Source organism: Callorhinchus milii, unplaced genomic scaffold (assembly GCF_018977255.1).
Source record: "Callorhinchus milii isolate IMCB2004 unplaced genomic scaffold, IMCB_Cmil_1.0 Scaffold40, whole genome shotgun sequence".
Classification (NCBI taxonomy): Eukaryota; Metazoa; Chordata; class Chondrichthyes; order Chimaeriformes; family Callorhinchidae; genus Callorhinchus; species Callorhinchus milii.
Genome location: NW_024704781.1, coordinates 19351 through 35717, shown reverse-complemented (window position 1 = coordinate 35717; position 16367 = coordinate 19351). Strand labels below are relative to the sequence as shown.

General features: G+C 60.9%; 1 protein-coding gene across 1 annotated transcript in view; it reads left to right on the top strand.

The window, feature by feature from the left end:
* The first annotated feature begins 3813 nt into the window (after positions 1-3813).
* Positions 3814-16367, top strand: part of LOC103172054 (zinc finger protein 62 homolog) — a 26602-nt gene continuing 14048 nt past the window's right edge. Inside the window, exons 1-4 of the mRNA XM_042345315.1 lie at positions 3814-3828; positions 5194-6112; positions 10162-10259; positions 14347-14517. Of these exons, the coding sequence (XP_042201249.1) occupies positions 5226-6112; positions 10162-10259; positions 14347-14517 (1156 nt within the window). The 5' untranslated portion in view covers positions 3814-3828; positions 5194-5225. The remainder of the gene's footprint in view (positions 3829-5193; positions 6113-10161; positions 10260-14346; positions 14518-16367) is intronic.

Genomic DNA, 16367 nt, shown 5'->3' with positions numbered 1-16367 from the left:
CAGGGAGGGGCAGGGAGGGAGGGAAGGGCAGGGAGGGAAGGGCATGTAGGGGCAGGGAGGGAGGAAAGGGCAGAGCGGGGCAGGGAGGGAGGGCAGGGAGGGAGGGAAGGGCAGGGAGGGGTAGGGAGGGAGGGAAGGGCAGGGAGGGAGGGAAGGGAGGGGCTGGGAGGGAGGGAAGGGCAGGGAGGGGCAGGGAAAGGCAGGGAGGGAAGGGCAGGGAGGCGGAGGGAGGGAGCGAAGGGCAGGAAGGGGGAGGGAGCGAGGGAAGGGCAGGGAGGGGGAGGGAGCGAGGGAAGGGCAGGGAGGGGCAGGGACGGGCAGGGACGGAAGGGCAGGGAGGAAGGGAAGGGCATGGAGGGGCAGGGAGGGAGCGAAGGGCATGGAGGGGCAGGGAGGGAAGGAAGGGCAAAGCGAGGCAGGGAGGGAGGGAAGGGCAGGGAGGGGGAGGGAGGGAGGGAAGGGCAGAGAGGGGCAGGGAGGGAAGGAAGGAAGGGCAGAGAGGGGCAGGGAGGGAGGGAAGGAAGGGCCGGGGCAGGGAGTGCAGAGAGCAACGAGAATAATCTCAGAGGAATGGGCAATAACTCAACAAACTCAGGTTCTTCAGTCTGGAGAGAAGACGACTCAGAGAAATGTATATCATTTTAAATGGGATTAAGACATAAATCCGGATTATTACTGTACAATGTGTTATGATGGGACACAGTTACACAGAGCAATTTCAGGACAGACACAGAGACATCTTTCTTCACATATTCAATGTCTGGAACAAATTGCCAAAAATGGTGGACGAGGTTAGAAATTCGACTCATCTCGATGTCGGGTGTGGTGTTCTGGAGGAATCAGATTGGATGGGCTGAAGGGGCTTCTTCCCTAATCCTGGAGGCGATGAACAACCCCAGGCTTCTGTTCTCTACCACATCCCGACTCCTCCGTCCCCCCCACCACCCCACGCAGGTCATCTCCTCCAACCTTCACTGTGAGAGATGGTGGATTTCCTTGAATCCAAAATCAAGGGAATCCGCTCCGCGGTCACTCCCCCTCCAACTTCCACCCACCCCCCACCCCCTCCCTCCCACACTCCGACTCCTACCCATCCTCCCCTACACACCTTCGTACCCGGTTCCCCACCCTCTGTCACCAACCTCATCCTGTCCCTGAAACCCACCACCTGCTCCCTGGACCCCATCCCCACTCCTTATCTCTCAGCTCCACCTCCTTGTCCCACATATCACAGACATCGTCAACCTGTCCCTCTCCTGTGGCTCTGTTCCCATTCCCTTAAAAACTGCCACCATCACTCCCATTTTGAAAAAAACCCTCCCTTGATGGGTCGCAGCTATCAATCTCCGGCCCATCTCCAACCTCCCCTTCCTGTCCAATTCAAATTCAAGATCCTCATCCTCACCTACACGGCCATTCACGCCCTCGCACCCTCCTACTTCTCCGACTTACTATCCGCCTACTTACCTGCCCGTACCCTCCGTTCCTCTGGCTCCGGTCTGCTCCACATCCCCCGCCCCAACCGCCCTACCATCGGTGGCCTTCAGCCTGTCAGCCCCAAGGCTCTGGAACTCTATCCCCAGTGCCTTCGCCGCTTCCTCCCTTTCCTCCTTCAAGGCCGGTCTCAAGACCTTTCTCTTCAACCGTGCCTTCAGCTCCCCTCTCGACTCTCTACCCCCTCCTCGCTCTCTCCCTTCCCTCCCCTCACCCTGACCATTTCCCCAATGCTCGGGTCCCGACCCAACTGTACAGCGCCTTGGGACGTCCTCCCGACGTGAAAGGCGCTCTATAAATGGAATCTTGTTGTTGTTGTTCTAACCTTGGGTCAGTCCTGACATAATAATAATCCTTGCATTTGATATAGCGCTTTTCCCGTCGGGAGGATGTCCCAAAGCGCTTCACAGAACACACTGTAAAGTGAATTGACTGTATATTTGTGGGCGAACGCGGCAGCCAATTGCGCACAGCAATGTCCCACAAACAGTCGTAGATTGAAAATGACCAATTTTTTTTTATTATTGTTTTGGGTTTTGGAGGGATTATTATTAGGCTCTGTGTGGAGTAAGGAAACTTGCCCGAGGTTTGACCCTCTGCCTGGAATTGAACTCAGGTCTCTCACTTGCAAAGCGAGTGCTCTAACCACTGAGCTACAGGACTCCACAGGACCAGCTTCAAGCTCCGAATACTTCACACTGTAACCGAAACACAACAGACTTGGAGGGTTACATAAACAACAGGAGTAGACTATTCAGTCTCTCGAGCCTGTTCCCTGATTTTATAAGATCATGGCTGACTGCCTTAAGTTCAATTAACCACCCTTTTCCCCACATCCCTTGATGCCCTGAACCTAACAAGTAGTGTTGGTGCTGACACTTGGTAGAGAGTAGAGAGGCAATATCATGGCAATGTTGAGGAAGCTCCATTTAATACTACATTAAATGGCAGTAGGTTGGACCCTGCTTGTTAGTCGATTGGCAGATCGCTTTCTGGGGCTGGTAATCACTTAAACAAAAATTAGGGTTGGATGTAGGGTTTGGGTTTAGGGTCAGGTTTGGGTTTTGGGTTAGGGTACGACCTAAACCACTCAAGGACAGGGCCTTGAAGGTTGAGGTGGGAGGACAAGCGGTGGAGGAGGATAGAGTGGTCGACCGTATCGAATGCGGCCGATAGGTCGAGGAGGACGAGGAGGCAGAGGGAGCACTGGTCACAGATGGTCAGGATGTCATTGGTGACCTTGACCAGAGGGCAGCTTCTGTGCTATGGGCAGCACCGAAACCTGACTGAAGGGGTTCGAATAATGAGTGGGTGGAGAGGAAAGAGAGCAGCTGTGAGGCCACAACGCGTTCCAGGACCTTGGACAGGAAGGGGAGGTTGGGGATGGGCCGGAGATTGATAGCTGCGACGTATCAATGGAGGGGTTTTCCAAAACGATGATGGCAGTTTTTGACGGGAGTGTGGGACGGAGGGGGTGGGGGGAGGGTGGAAGTTGGAGGGGGAGTGACCCTTAATTTTGGATTCAAGGAAATCCAGCATCTCCTCACAGTGAAGGTGTTGACAGGAGCCAGGAGGATGGATTCACCTGGTCACCAGAGGACTGAATATAACAGTTGTATTTGATACAGCGCTTTATCGTGTCTTCGAGACATCTCAAAGAGTTTCACGGGGTAGACTGTCAAGTGTCGTGACTTGTGTATCTTGTGGGCGAACCACGGCAGCCAATTGTGCAGAGCGACGTTCCCACAAACAGCCGTGGACTGAGTGACCCAATTATTATTATTATTTATTATTTTGAAGGAATTATTACTCCCGGAAAAAGGATCCGCCAATCGACTAAGAAGAGGGTTCCTGGTTACTGCTGAGCAAACAGAGGCGTGTGGTGTGTTTGGGGGAGTCAGGAAACTTGCCCAAAGTTTTGCCCGGACCTGAGCCGATCAGCAGTCACTCCGGGGCCCTCCCGCCTGTGCGGAGAGTGGAACAGTTTCAATAACCTCCAAATAGACGCCCAGATTCCTGTGGACTTCCACCTCCAACACAATCCATTCCCCTCACAGTGTAATCTGCTCCTGTGTGACGGCTGTCGGCGCTGAGGATCTTTACTGTATAAAAACATATGATTCAATAAAACTGATTTCTCATCAGTGACAGAAACTGATTTGTCATCAAAATAACAGAGCCACAGAGTAACAATGGCGACCGCTCCCGCGCTCTCCAGGTCCGCTTCTGTCCCAGGAGGCTTTGCGGTACTGGAGGCGTGACCGCTAAAGCGATGCATTGTGGGGAGTTCCGCCGGGACGGATTTCGTCACTTCCGACTCCGGAAACAGCTCCAGTGAGTGTTTCACATCAACTTGTTGTTGTTTATCCACCTCTAACCCCGCCCCTAACCCCGCCCCAGTCCCAGCCCCGCCCCCAACCCCGCCCCCAGCCCCGCCCAGTCCCAGCCCCGCCCCCACCCCCCCACCCCGCCCCAACCCCAGCCCCCCCAACTCCGCCCCCAGCCCCGCCCCCAACCCCGCCCCCAGTCCCAGCCCCGCCCCCAACCCGCCACCAGCCCCGCCCAGTCCCAGCCCCGCCCCCAGCCCCGCCATCAGCCCCGCCCCCAACCCCAGCCCCCCAACCCCGCCCCCAGCCCCGCCCCCAGCTCCAACCCCGCCCCCAGCCCCGCCCCCAGCCCAGCCCCGCCCACAACTCCGCCCCCAGTCCCAGCCCCGCCCCCGGCCCCGCCCAGTCCCGCCCCCAACCCCGCCCCCAGCCCCGCCCAGTCCCAGCCCCGCCCAGTCCCAGCCCCGCCCCCAGCCCGCCCAGTCCCAGTCCCAGTCCCGCCCCCAACCCCGCCCAGTCCCAGCCCCGCCCCCAGCCCCACCCCAACCCCGCCCCAACCCCGCCCACAGCCCCGCCCCACAACCCCGCCCACAACTCCGCCCCCACCCCAACCCCGCCCACAGCCCCGCCCCCAACCCCGCCTCCAACCCCAACCCCACCCCCAACCCCGCCCTCAGCCCCAACCCCAGCCCCGCCCCACAACCCCGCCCCCACCCCAACCTCGCCCCCCAGCTCCGTCCTCAGCCCCGCCTCCACCCCCGCCCCCACCTCCAGCCCCGCCCCCAACCCCGCGCCCCACCCCCGAACACCCCAATCCACGCCCAACCACACCCCAAACCCCGCCACCACCCCCTTAAACCCCCAGCCCCCAACCCCCGCACCGCACCCCACCCCCGCAACCACCCAAAGCCCGCCCCCAACCGCCCTAACCCCAACCCCCCCCCAACCCCGAACTCCCGCCCCAAACCCACAAACCCCAAACCCAACCCCATCCCAACCCCAACCCCACCAACCCCCAAACCCTGCCCCCCAACCATCAAACCCCATCCCAACCCCACAACCCCCGCCCCCAACCCCCCAATCGCCGCTCCAACCCCCGTCCCCCAAACCACCGCCCCAACCCTTAACCCCTGCCCCCATCCCCAAACCTCCCAACCCAGCCACCCCTCAACACCGCCCCAACCCCACCCCCAACCACCAACCGCCAACCCCCGCCCCCAACCCCACCCCCCAACCACCAACCCCAGCCCCCAATCCCAACCCCCAGCCCCAAACCCCAACCCCCAACCCCCTAATCCCCAACCCCGCCCCCTCACTCCCCCCCCACCTCACTCCAGTACAAGATAAACTGGTTTGTCGTCATTATTTATAGGTCGGACGGACTGAGCGGAAACCGGGCAGAAGATGGAAACGGGTGAGGAGACGGGGCCAGAAGAGCGAACAGAGACCCACGTCGAGGGGGAGCCAGGGTCCCGGGGGAAGCCAGGGGCCCGGTTGGAGGAGTCTCTCCGCTTCCAATGCTCCGTCTGCGGGAAGGGATTCCAGGCTCCGTCCGCCCTGGACATCCACCGGCGCACGCACACTGGCGAGAAGCCGTTTGAGTGCTCGGAGTGCGCCAAGCGCTTCAACACGTCCAGCAGCCTGCTGTACCACCAGCGCACGCACACCGGCCAGCAGCCCCTGCAGTGCCCGCAGTGCGCGAGGCGTTTCAACCGGCCCAGCAGTCTGCTGTACCACCAGCGGTCGCATTCAGGGGACAGGCCTTACCCCTGCTCGGAGTGCGGCAAGCGCTTCAACACCTCGAGCGGCCTGGTCTACCACCAGCGTTCCCACGTCCTCGAGCGTCCCTACCGCTGCCCAGCGTGCGACAAGAGCTTCAAGTCGCCCGTCTACCTGTCTGTTCACCAGCGCATCCACACGGGGCAGAAACCCTTCCAGTGCGCCCTGTGCGACAAGCGCTTCAACGCCTCGACTCACCTCTTGTATCACCAGCGATACCACACGGGGGAGAAGCCCTTTGGCTGCGCTCAGTGTCCGAAGAGGTTCAGCTCCTCCAGCAGCCTCCTGAAGCACAGGCGCAGCCATCACAGCCACACACCCTTCTCCTGCTCGCTGTGCGAGCAGCGCTTTCACTCCCCCGCCTCCCTGGCTCAGCACCAGCTCTCACACGCGCACTCGCACCCCACTCTGGCACCATTCCAGTGCTGCGTATGCGAGCAGCGTTTCAGGCTGGCCAGGGACCTGCTGGTCCATCACAGGGGTCACTCGACAACCCCTGGTCACTCCGCTCAGTGACCCATCACTCTACCAGTCAACAGCAGCACAGGGATACGTGTCGGAACGCTTCACAGTCGAGGAGTCTGACCCCGAGCCATGTGGGGAGAGGGAGGGGGGCAAGTGATCGTGAATACTCACCCATACTAAACTCCATCACCCCCGCCCTCCCCAGCCCTCGCCAGCTCTCGCCAGCCCTCCCCAGCCCTCCCCAGCCCTCCCCAGCCCTCGCCAGCCCTCCCCAGCCCTCGCCAGCCCTCCCCAGCCCTCCCCAGCCCTCGCCAGCTCTCGCCAGACTCCACTGGCTCCCTATCACATATACTAAACTTCCTGTCATCGAACGGATCAACTTCAAGATCCTCTCATTCATCTTCAAATCCCTTCACGCCCCTCGGACCTGCTCACCCCCCCACTGCCCCGCCCGCTGCCTCTGCTCGACTGGCTCTTTTATTGATGATAAAAACACCTCCGACAGCCACCAACAGGCAGCATTAACAACAATAATCCTTGCATTTGATGTAGTGCTTCATCATGTCGTCGAGACGGCTCAAAGGATATACCGTGAAGTGGCTTGACTGTGTTATTTTGTTGGTGAAATGCAGCAGGCGGCTTCGCACAGCGACCAAGAGCGAGTGAGCGATTTTACCTGGGGGTTGTCGGCCAGGACACTGGGAGAGAGACAGAGAGAGAAATTCCCTTTTCTTTTTGAATAGCACCATGGAAGATCTTTAATATCTATCAACCTGAACAGGCAGATGGGTCCTGGGTCCTGCAACACTCCCCCACAGCGCTGAATTGGAGCGTCAGCTTAGATTGTGATGATTCCAAGTCCCGACATGGGGACTTGAGCCCACAACCTGATTCGGAGGCAAGCGAGAGAGAGCGCAACCACTGAGCCGGGCTGACACACACACACACACACACCACACACTGAGCCGGGCTGACACACACACACACACACACACACTGAGCCGGGCTGACACACACAGACACACACACACACACACACTGAGCCGGGCTGACACACACACACACACACACTGAGCCGGGCTGACACACACACACACACACTGAGCCGGGCTGACACACACACGCACACACACACACACTGAGCCGGGCTGACACACACGCACACACTCACACACACACACACTGAGCCGGGCTGACACACACCACACACACACTGAGCCGGGCTGACACACACACACACACACACACTGAGCCGGACTGAGAGATAAACCATAACTTGGGGAAATTGATCCGCCAGTTAACTTAACAACCAAGTTCCTACTTACTGCTGGTAAACAGAAGATGGGGGCGAGGATGGGGGTGAGGGAGGGGATGATGGGGGTGAGGGAGGGGGTGAGGGAGGGATGATGGGGTGAGGATGGGGGTGAGGGAGAGGATGATGGGGGTGAGGGAGGGGGTGAGGGAGGGATGATGGGGTGAGGATGGGGGTGAGGGAGGGGATGATGGGGGTGAGGATGGGGGTGAGGAGGGGAGGATGGGGGTGAGGATGGGAGGATGGGGTGAGGATGGGGGTGAGGGAGGGGAGGATGGGGGTGAGGGAGGGGATGATGGGGGTGAGGATGGGGGTGAGGATGGGGTGAGGATGGGGTGAGGATGGGGGTGAGGGAGGGGAGGATGGGGGTGAGGATGGGGTGAGGGAGGGGATGATGAGGGTGAGGGAGGGGTGATGGGGGTGAGGATGGGGGTGAGGGAGGGGATGATGAGGGTGAGGAGGGGTGATGGGGGTGAGGATGGTGAGGGAGGGGATGATGGGGGTGAGGATGGGGGTGAGGATGGGGGTGAGGGAGGGGAGGATGGGGGTGAGGATGGGGGTGAGGGAGGGGATGATGAGGGTGAGGGAGGGGTGATGGGGTGAGGATGGTGAGGGAGGGATGATGGGGGTGAGGATGGGGTGAGGATGGGGTGAGGGAGGGGAGGATGGGGGTGAGGATGGGGGTGAGGGAGGGGAGGATGGGGGTGAGGATGGGGGTGAGGGAGGGGAGGATGGGGGTGAGGATGGGGGTGAGGGAGGGGAGGATGGGGGTGAGGGAGGGGGTGATGGGGGTGAGGATGGGGGTGAGCAGTCGGTTGTGTTTTAGCAGCACATAAATATTGGCCACATTTTGATCCCTGGTCAATACTGAGTGCTGCTCCCACACGGCCTGACCCCATCACAGCCCCGCCCACCGCACACAGCCCCGCCCACAGCCCCGCCCACCGCACACAGCCCCGCCCACCCCATCACAGCCCCGCCCACCGCACACAGCCCCGCCCACCGCACACAGCCCCGCCCACGCACACAGCCCCGCCCACCGCACACAGCCCCGCCCACCGCACACAGCCCCGCCCACCGCACACAGCCCCGCCCACCGCCCACAGCCCCGCCCACCGCACACAGCCCCGCCCACCGCACACAGCCCCGCCCACCGCACACAGCCCCGCCCACCGCACACAGCCCCGCCCACCGCACACAGCCCCGCCCACCGCACACAGCCCCGCCCACCCCATCACAGCCCCGCCCACCGCACACAGCCCCGCCCACCGCACACAGCCCCGCCCACCGCACACAGCCCCGCCCACCGCCCGCCCACCGCACACAGCCCCGCCCACCGCACACAGCCCCGCCCACCGCACACAGCCCCGCCCACCGCACACAGCCCCGCCCACCGCACACAGCCCCGCCCACCGCACACAGCCCCGCCCACCGCACACAGCCCCGCCCACCGCACACAGCCCCGCCCACCGCACACAGCCCCGCCCACCGCACACAGCCCCGCCCACAGCCCCGCCCACCGCACACAGCCCGCCCACAGCCCGCCCACCGCACACAGCCCCGCCCACCGCCCACAGCCCCGCCCACCGCCCCGCCCACCGCCCACAGCCCCGCCCACCGCCCACAGCCCCGCCCACCGCACACAGCCCCGCCCACCGCACACAGCCCCGCCCACCACACACAGCCCCGCCCACCGCACACAGCCCCGCCCACCGCACACAGCCCCGCCCACTGCACACAGCCCCGCCCACCGCACACAGCCCCGCCCACCGCACACAGCCCCGCCCACGCACACAGCCCCGCCCACTGCACACAGCCCCGCCCACTGCACACAGCCCCGCCCACTGGACACAGCCCCGCCCACCGCCCACAGCCCCGCCCACTGCACACACCAGCCCCGCCCACGGCACACACCAGCCCCGCCCACAGCACACACCAGCCCCGCCCATGGAGCACACCAGCCACGCCCACTGTGCACACTAGCCCCGCCCACTGCACAACCCAGCCCCACCCACTGCACACCAGCCCCGCCCACTGCACACCAGCCCCGCCCACGGCACACACCAGTCTCACCCACAGAACACATCACACCCCACCCAAAGCATAATAGCCGCGCCCATGGTGGGTGGGGCGTAGGGGATTATCACGTTCTGGTAGAAAAGGAAAGAGACTCGGAATAAGCTAATTATTATGGTCTGAGGAATTAATAAGACTTTTAAGCATTTTTAAGTTGGAAACGTGCAGGAAAAATCTACTGCATTAAGAAATAAGGGAAGAGTAATGAACGATGGGATCCCGTGGATGAATAAGGAGGTGAAGACAAAAAAGCATTTGAAAAGTCTAGAGTATAAAAGGAAGGCAAAACCAGTTTTTTTTTGACCAGGGATCTGATACACATGGAAACCCATCATCGTTGCTTAAGAGTCTCCAAACCAAGCGGAGAATTCCTGTCCTCCCACCTACACACGGAAATTCTCAGCGATAGATTGTTGGAATGGAATGTGCTCTCTCTCTCCGCGGAGGGGCGCACTGCTGACCTGATTCCGGGGAGTATTAGGCTCGGGGCGGCGAGAGCTGCCGTTTGGGAGTGAGAAGGGGGAGGTGTGGAGTGTGGAGTGTGAGTGTGGTGTGGAGTGTGAGTCAAACAGCGCAGGAACCCACACAGTCCAGACTGACGCTCCAGTGCAGAGCTGTGGTGGGGAGAGCGCGAGAGGGAGAGAGAGAGACACTGTCCTTCACACGAGATGTTAACTCACTGACTTCCTGTCTTTGCCGTGTGTTCAGAGCGGATGTTACAGATCTCCTGCGCATTCGGGGAAAAGAGACCGGGGAACCTGTGGTGAGGTCAGGGAAGCACATCGCGGAGGAGGGTCCTGACAGTGGTGAGGGAGGGGGCGGCAGAGGGACTGCGCGATGGAGGTCAGAGGGTGGGGGTGGCAGGTCCGGCCGCCAATGGTGGGGCGAGCGAGGTGGGGGGACGTGAAGCAGCCGGAGCCCGCGGGGCGGGGCAGTGGGCAGCAATGCTGGGGGGTTAGGGGGTCGCAGAGGTAGTGGGGACCAACACCAAGACCAAGAGTGTAGTGACTGTGTAGGGTGGGCGGGGTTTGCGCAGTGGAGAGCAGTGAGGGGCGAGGGGTGGAGGGTAGCGCAGGCGCAGTGAGGAGCAGGGCAGGCAATGGCGGCCGGTCTTCTGTTTACCAGCAGTAAGTAGGAACTTGGTTGTTAAGTTAACTGGCGGATCAATTTCCCCAAGTTATGGTTTATCTCTCAGTCCGGCTCAGTGTGTGTGTGTGTGTGTGTGTGTCAGCCCGGCTCAGTGTGTGTGTGTGTGTCAGCCCGGCTCAGTGTGTGTGTGTGTGTGTGTCAGCCCGGCTCAGTGTGTGTGTGTGTGTGTGTGTGTGTGTGTCAGCCCGGCTCAGTGTGTGTGTGTGTGTGTGTGTCAGCCCGGCTCAGTGGTTGCGCTCTCTCGCTTGCCTCCGAATCAGGTTGTGGGCTCAAGTCCCATGTCGGGACTTGGAATCATCACAATCTAAGCTGACGCTCCAATTCAGCGCTGTGGGGGAGTGTTGCAGGACCCAGGACCCATCTGCCTGTTCAGGTTGATAGATATTAAAGATCTTCCATGGTGCTATTCAAAAAGAAAAGGGAATTTCTCTCTCTGTCTCTCTCCCAGTGTCCTGGCCGACAACCCCCAGGTAAAATCGCTCACTCGCTCTTGGTCGCTGTGCGAAGCCGCCTGCTGCATTTCACCAACAAAATAACACAGTCAAGCCACTTCACGGTATATCCTTTGAGCCGTCTCGACGACATGATGAAGCACTACATCAAATGCAAGGATTATTGTTGTTAATGCTGCCTGTTGGTGGCTGTCGGAGGTGTTTTTATCATCAATAAAAGAGCCAGTCGAGCAGAGGCAGCGGGCGGGGCAGTGGGGGGGTGAGCAGGTCCGAGGGCGTGAAGGGATTTGAAGATGAATGAGAGGATCTTGAAGTTGATCCGTTCGATGACAGGAAGTTTAGTATATGTGATAGGGAGCCAGTGGAGTCTGGCGAGAGCTGGCGAGGGCTGGCGAGGGCTGGGGAGGGCTGGCGAGGGCTGGGGAGGGCTGGGGAGCCTGGGGAGGGCTGGGGAGGGCTGGGGAGGGCTGGCGAGAGCTGGCGAGGGCTGGGGAGGGCTGGCGAGGGCTGGGGAGGGCTGGCGAGGCCTGGCGAGGGCTGGGGAGGGCTGGCGAGAGCTGGCGAGGCCTGGCGAGGGCTGGGGAGGGCGGGGGTGATGGAGTTTAGTATGGGTGAGTATTCACGATCACTTGCCCCCTCCCTCTCCCCACATGGCTCGGGTCAGACTCCTCGACTGTGAAGCGTTCCGACACGTATCCCTGTGCTGCTGTTGACTGGTAGAGTGATGGGTCACTGAGCGGAGTGACCAGGGGTTGTCGAGTGACCCCTGTGATGGACCAGCAGGTCCCTGGCCAGCCTGAAACGCTGCTCGCACACGCAGCACTGGAATGGTGCCAGAGTGGGGTGCGAGTGCGCGTGTGAGAGCTGGTGCTGAGCCAGGGAGGCGGGGGAGTGAAAGCGCTGCTCGCACAGCGAGCAGGAGAAGGGTGTGTGGCTGTGATGGCTGCGCCTGTGCTTCAGGAGGCTGCTGGAGGAGCTGAACCTCTTCGGACACTGAGCGCAGCGCAAAGGGCTTCTCCCCCGTGTGGTATCGCTGGTGATACAAGAGGTGAGTCGAGGCGTTGAAGCGCTTGTCGCACAGGGCGCACTGGAAGGGTTTCTGCCCCGTGTGGATGCGCTGGTGAACAGACAGGTAGACGGGCGACTTGAAGCTCTTGTCGCACGCTGGGCAGCGGTAGGACGCTCGAGGACGTGGGAACGCTGGTGGTAGACCAGGCCGCTCGAGGTGTTGAAGCGCTTGCACACGCGACTCGAGAGGGTAAGGCTGTCTCTCCCGTGATGCGACTCTGGTGTAGCAGCAGCTAGCTGGGCGGAGATTGAAACGCTTCTCGCGACACGCGGGCACTGCAGGCGGCTCTCCGCCGTGTGGGTGCGCTGGTGGACCCAGCTTGAGGCGCACGTCTGAAGCCTTGCGCACACCGAGCACTCAAACGGCTTCTCGCCAGTGTGCGTGCGCCGGTGGATGTCCAGGGCGGACGGGAGCCTGGAATCCCTTCCGCAGACGGAGCATTGGAAGCGGAGAGACTCCTCCAACCGGGCCCCTGGCTTCCCCCGGGACCCTGGCTCCCCCTCGACGTGGGTCTCTGTTCGCTCTTCTGGCCCGTCTCCTCACCCGTTTCCATCTTCTGCCCGGTTTCCGCTCAGTCCGTCCGACCTATAAATAATGACGACAAACCAGTTTATCTTGTACTGGAGTGAGGTGGGGGGGGGAGTGAGGGGGCGGGGTTGGGGATTAGGGGGTTGGGGGGTTGGGGTTTGGGGCTGGGGGTTGGGATTGGGGGCTGGGGTTGGTGGTTGGGGGGTGGGGTTGGGGGCGGGTTGGCGGTTGGTGGTTGGGGGTGGGGTTGGGGCGGTGTTGAGGGGTGGCTGGGGTTGGGAGGTTTGGGGATGGGGCAGGGGTTAAGGGTTGGGGCGGTGGTTTGGGGGACGGGGGTTGGGAGCGGCGATTGGGGGGTTGGGGGCGGGGGTTGTGGGGTTGGGATGGGTTTGAATGGTTGGGGGGCAGGGTTTGGGGGTTGGTGGGGTTGGGGTTGGGATGGGGTTGGGTTTGGGGTTTGTGGGTTTGGGGCGGGAGTTCGGGGTTGGGGGGGGGTTGGGGGTTAGGGCGGTTGGGGGCGGGCTTTGGGTGGTTGCGGGGGTGGGGTGCGGTGCGGGGGTTGGGGGCTGGGGTTTAAGGGGGTGGTGGCGGGTTTGGGGTGTGGTTGGGCGTGGATTGGGGTGTTCGGGGTGGGGCGCGGGGTTGGGGGGGGGCTGGAGGTGGGGGCGGGGTGGAGGCGGGGCTGTGCGGGACGGGAGCTGTGTGCGTGGGCGGAGGTTGTGGGTGGGCGGGGTCTGTGTGTGGCGGGGCTGGGGTCTGGGGCTGTGTGGGCGGGGCTGTGTGGGGTGGGGTGGGGTTGGCGGCGGGGCTGTGTGCGTGGCGGGGCTGTGGCGGGGTTGGGCGTGGGGGCGGGTTGTGGGCGGGGCTGTGGTGGGGCGGGGCTGTGGGCGGGCTTGGGCGGGGTGTGCGGTGTGGGGCTGTGGGGCGGGGCTGTGTGCGGTGGGCGGGGCTGTGTGCGGTGGGCGGGCTGGCTGGGCGGGCTGTGGGCGGGGCTGTGTGCGGTGGGCGGGGCTGTGGCGGTGGGCGGGGCTGGTGCGGTCGGGGTTGCGGGGCGGGCTGGGCGGGGCTGTGGCGGGGGCGGGGCTGTGTGCGGGGGCGGGTGTGGGCGGGGCTGTGTGCGGTGGGCGGGGCTGTGTGCGGCGGGGCTGTGGGCTGGTGGCGGGGCTGTGGGGTCGGGGCTGTGGGGGGCGGGGTGTGCGGGGGCGGGGCTGTGTGCGGGGCTGGGCGGGGCTGTGGCTGGGCGGGGCTGGTGCGGTGGGCGGGGCTGGGCGGGGGCGGGGCTTGGGGGCGGGGCTGGGGGCGGGTGGGGGGCTGGGGGTTGGGGGCGGGGTTGGGGTGGGCGGGGCTGTGTGCGGTGGGCGGGGCTGGGGGCGGGGTTGGGGGCGGGGCTGTGGACGGGGCGGGGTTAGGGGCGGGGTTAGAGGTGGATAAACAACAACAAGTTGATGTGAAACACTCACTGGAGCTGTTTCCGGAGTCGGAAGTGACGAAATCCGTCCCGGCGGAACTCCCCACAATGCATCGCTTTAGCGGTCACGCCTCCAGTACCGCAAAGCCTCCTGGGACAGAAGCGGACCTGGAGAGCGCGGGAGCGGTCGCCATTGTTAACTCTCTGTGGCTCTGTTATTTTGATGACAAATCAGTTTCTGTCACTGATGAGAAATCAGTTTTATTGAATCATATGTTTTTATACAGTAAAGATCCTCAGCGCCGACAGCCGTCACACAGGAGCAGATTACACTGTGAGGGGAATGGATTGTGTTGGAGGTGGAAGTCACAGGAATCTGGGCGTCTATTTGGAGGTTATTGAAACTGTTCCACTCTCCGCACAGGCGGGAGGGCCCGGAGTGACTGCTGATCGCTCAGGTCCGGGCAAAACTTTGGGCAAGTTTCCTGACTCCCCAAACACACCACACGCCTCTGTTTGCTCAGCAGTAACCAGGAACCCTCTTCTTAGTCGATTGGCGGATCCTTTTTCCGGGAGTAATAATTCCTTCAAAATAATAAATAATAATAATAATTGGGTCACTCAGTCCACGGCTGTTTGTGGGAACGTCGCTCTGCACAATTGGCTGCCGTGGTTCGCCCACAAGATACACAAGTCACGACACTTGACAGTCTACCCCCGTGAAACTCTTTGAGATGTCTCGAAGACACGATAAAGCGCTGTATCAAATACAACTGTTATATTCAGTCCTCTGGTGACCAGGTGAATCCATCCTCCTGGCTCCTGTCAACGCCTTCACTGTGAGGAGATGCTGGATTTCCTTGAATCCAAAATTAAGGGTCACTCCCCCTCCAACTTCCACCCTCCCCCCACCCCCTCCGTCCCACACTCCCGTCAAAAACTGCCATCATCGTTTTGGAAAACCCCTCCATTGATACGTCGCAGCTATCAATCTCCGGCCCATCCCCAACCTCCCCTTCCTGTCCAAGGTCCTGGAACGCGTTGTGGCCTCACAGCTGCTCTCTTTCCTCTCCACCCACTCATTATTCGAACCCCTTCAGTCAGGTTTCGGTGCTGCCCATAGCACAGAAGCTGCCCTCTGGTCAAGGTCACCAATGACATCCTGACCATCTGTGACCAGTGCTCCCTCTGCCTCCTCGTCCTCCTCGACCTATCGGCCGCATTCGATACGGTCGACCACTCTATCCTCCTCCACCGCTTGTCCTCCACCTCAACCTTCAAGGCCCTGTCCTTGAGTGGTTTAGGTCGTACCCTAACCCAAAACCAAACCTGACCCTAAACCCAAACCCTACATCCAACCCTAATTTTTGTTTAAGTGATTACCAGCCCCAGAAAGCGATCTGCCAATCGACTAACAAGCAGGGTCCAACCTACTGCCATTTAATGTAGTATTAAATGGAGCTTCCTCAACATTGCCATGATATTGCCTCTCTACTCTCTACCAGTGTCAGCACCACACTACTTGTTAGGTTCAGGGCATCAAGGGATGTGGGGAAAAGGGTGGTTAATTGAACTTAAGGCAGTCAGCCATGATCTTATAAAATCAGGGAACAGGCTCGAGAGACTGAATAGTCTACTCCTGTTGTTATGTAACCCTCCAAGTCTGTTGTGTTTCGGTTACAGTGTGAAGTATTCGGAGCTTGAAGCTGGTCCTGTGGAGTCCTGTAGCTCAGTGGTTAGAGCACTCGCTTTGCAAGTGAGAGACCTGAGTTCAATTCCAGGCAGAGGGTCAAACCTCGGGCAAGTTTCCTTACTCCACACAGAGCCTAATATAATCTATTCTGTTTATTCTGATAATAATAATAATGCGGTCACTCAACCCACGACTGTTTGTGGGACGCTGCTGTGTGCAATTGGCTGCCATGTTTCGCCCACAAAATAGTCAATTCACTTTGCAGTGTATCCTGTGAAACGCTTTGAGACGTCTAGAAGACGTGATAAGGCGCTATATCAAATGCAAGGATTGTTATTATTATGTCAGGACTGACCCAAGGTTAGAACAACAACAACAAGATTCCATTTATAGAGCGCCTTTCACGTCGGGAGGACGTCCCAAGGCGCTGTACAGTTGGGTCGGGACCCGAGCATTGGGGAAATGGTCAGGGTGAGGGAGGGAAGGGAGAGAGCGAGGAGGGGGTAGAGAGTCGAGAGGGGAGCTGAAGGCACGGTTGAAGAGAAAGGTCTTGAGACCGGCCTTGAAGGAGGAAAGGGAGGAAGCGGCGAAGGCACTGGGGATAGAGTTCCAGAG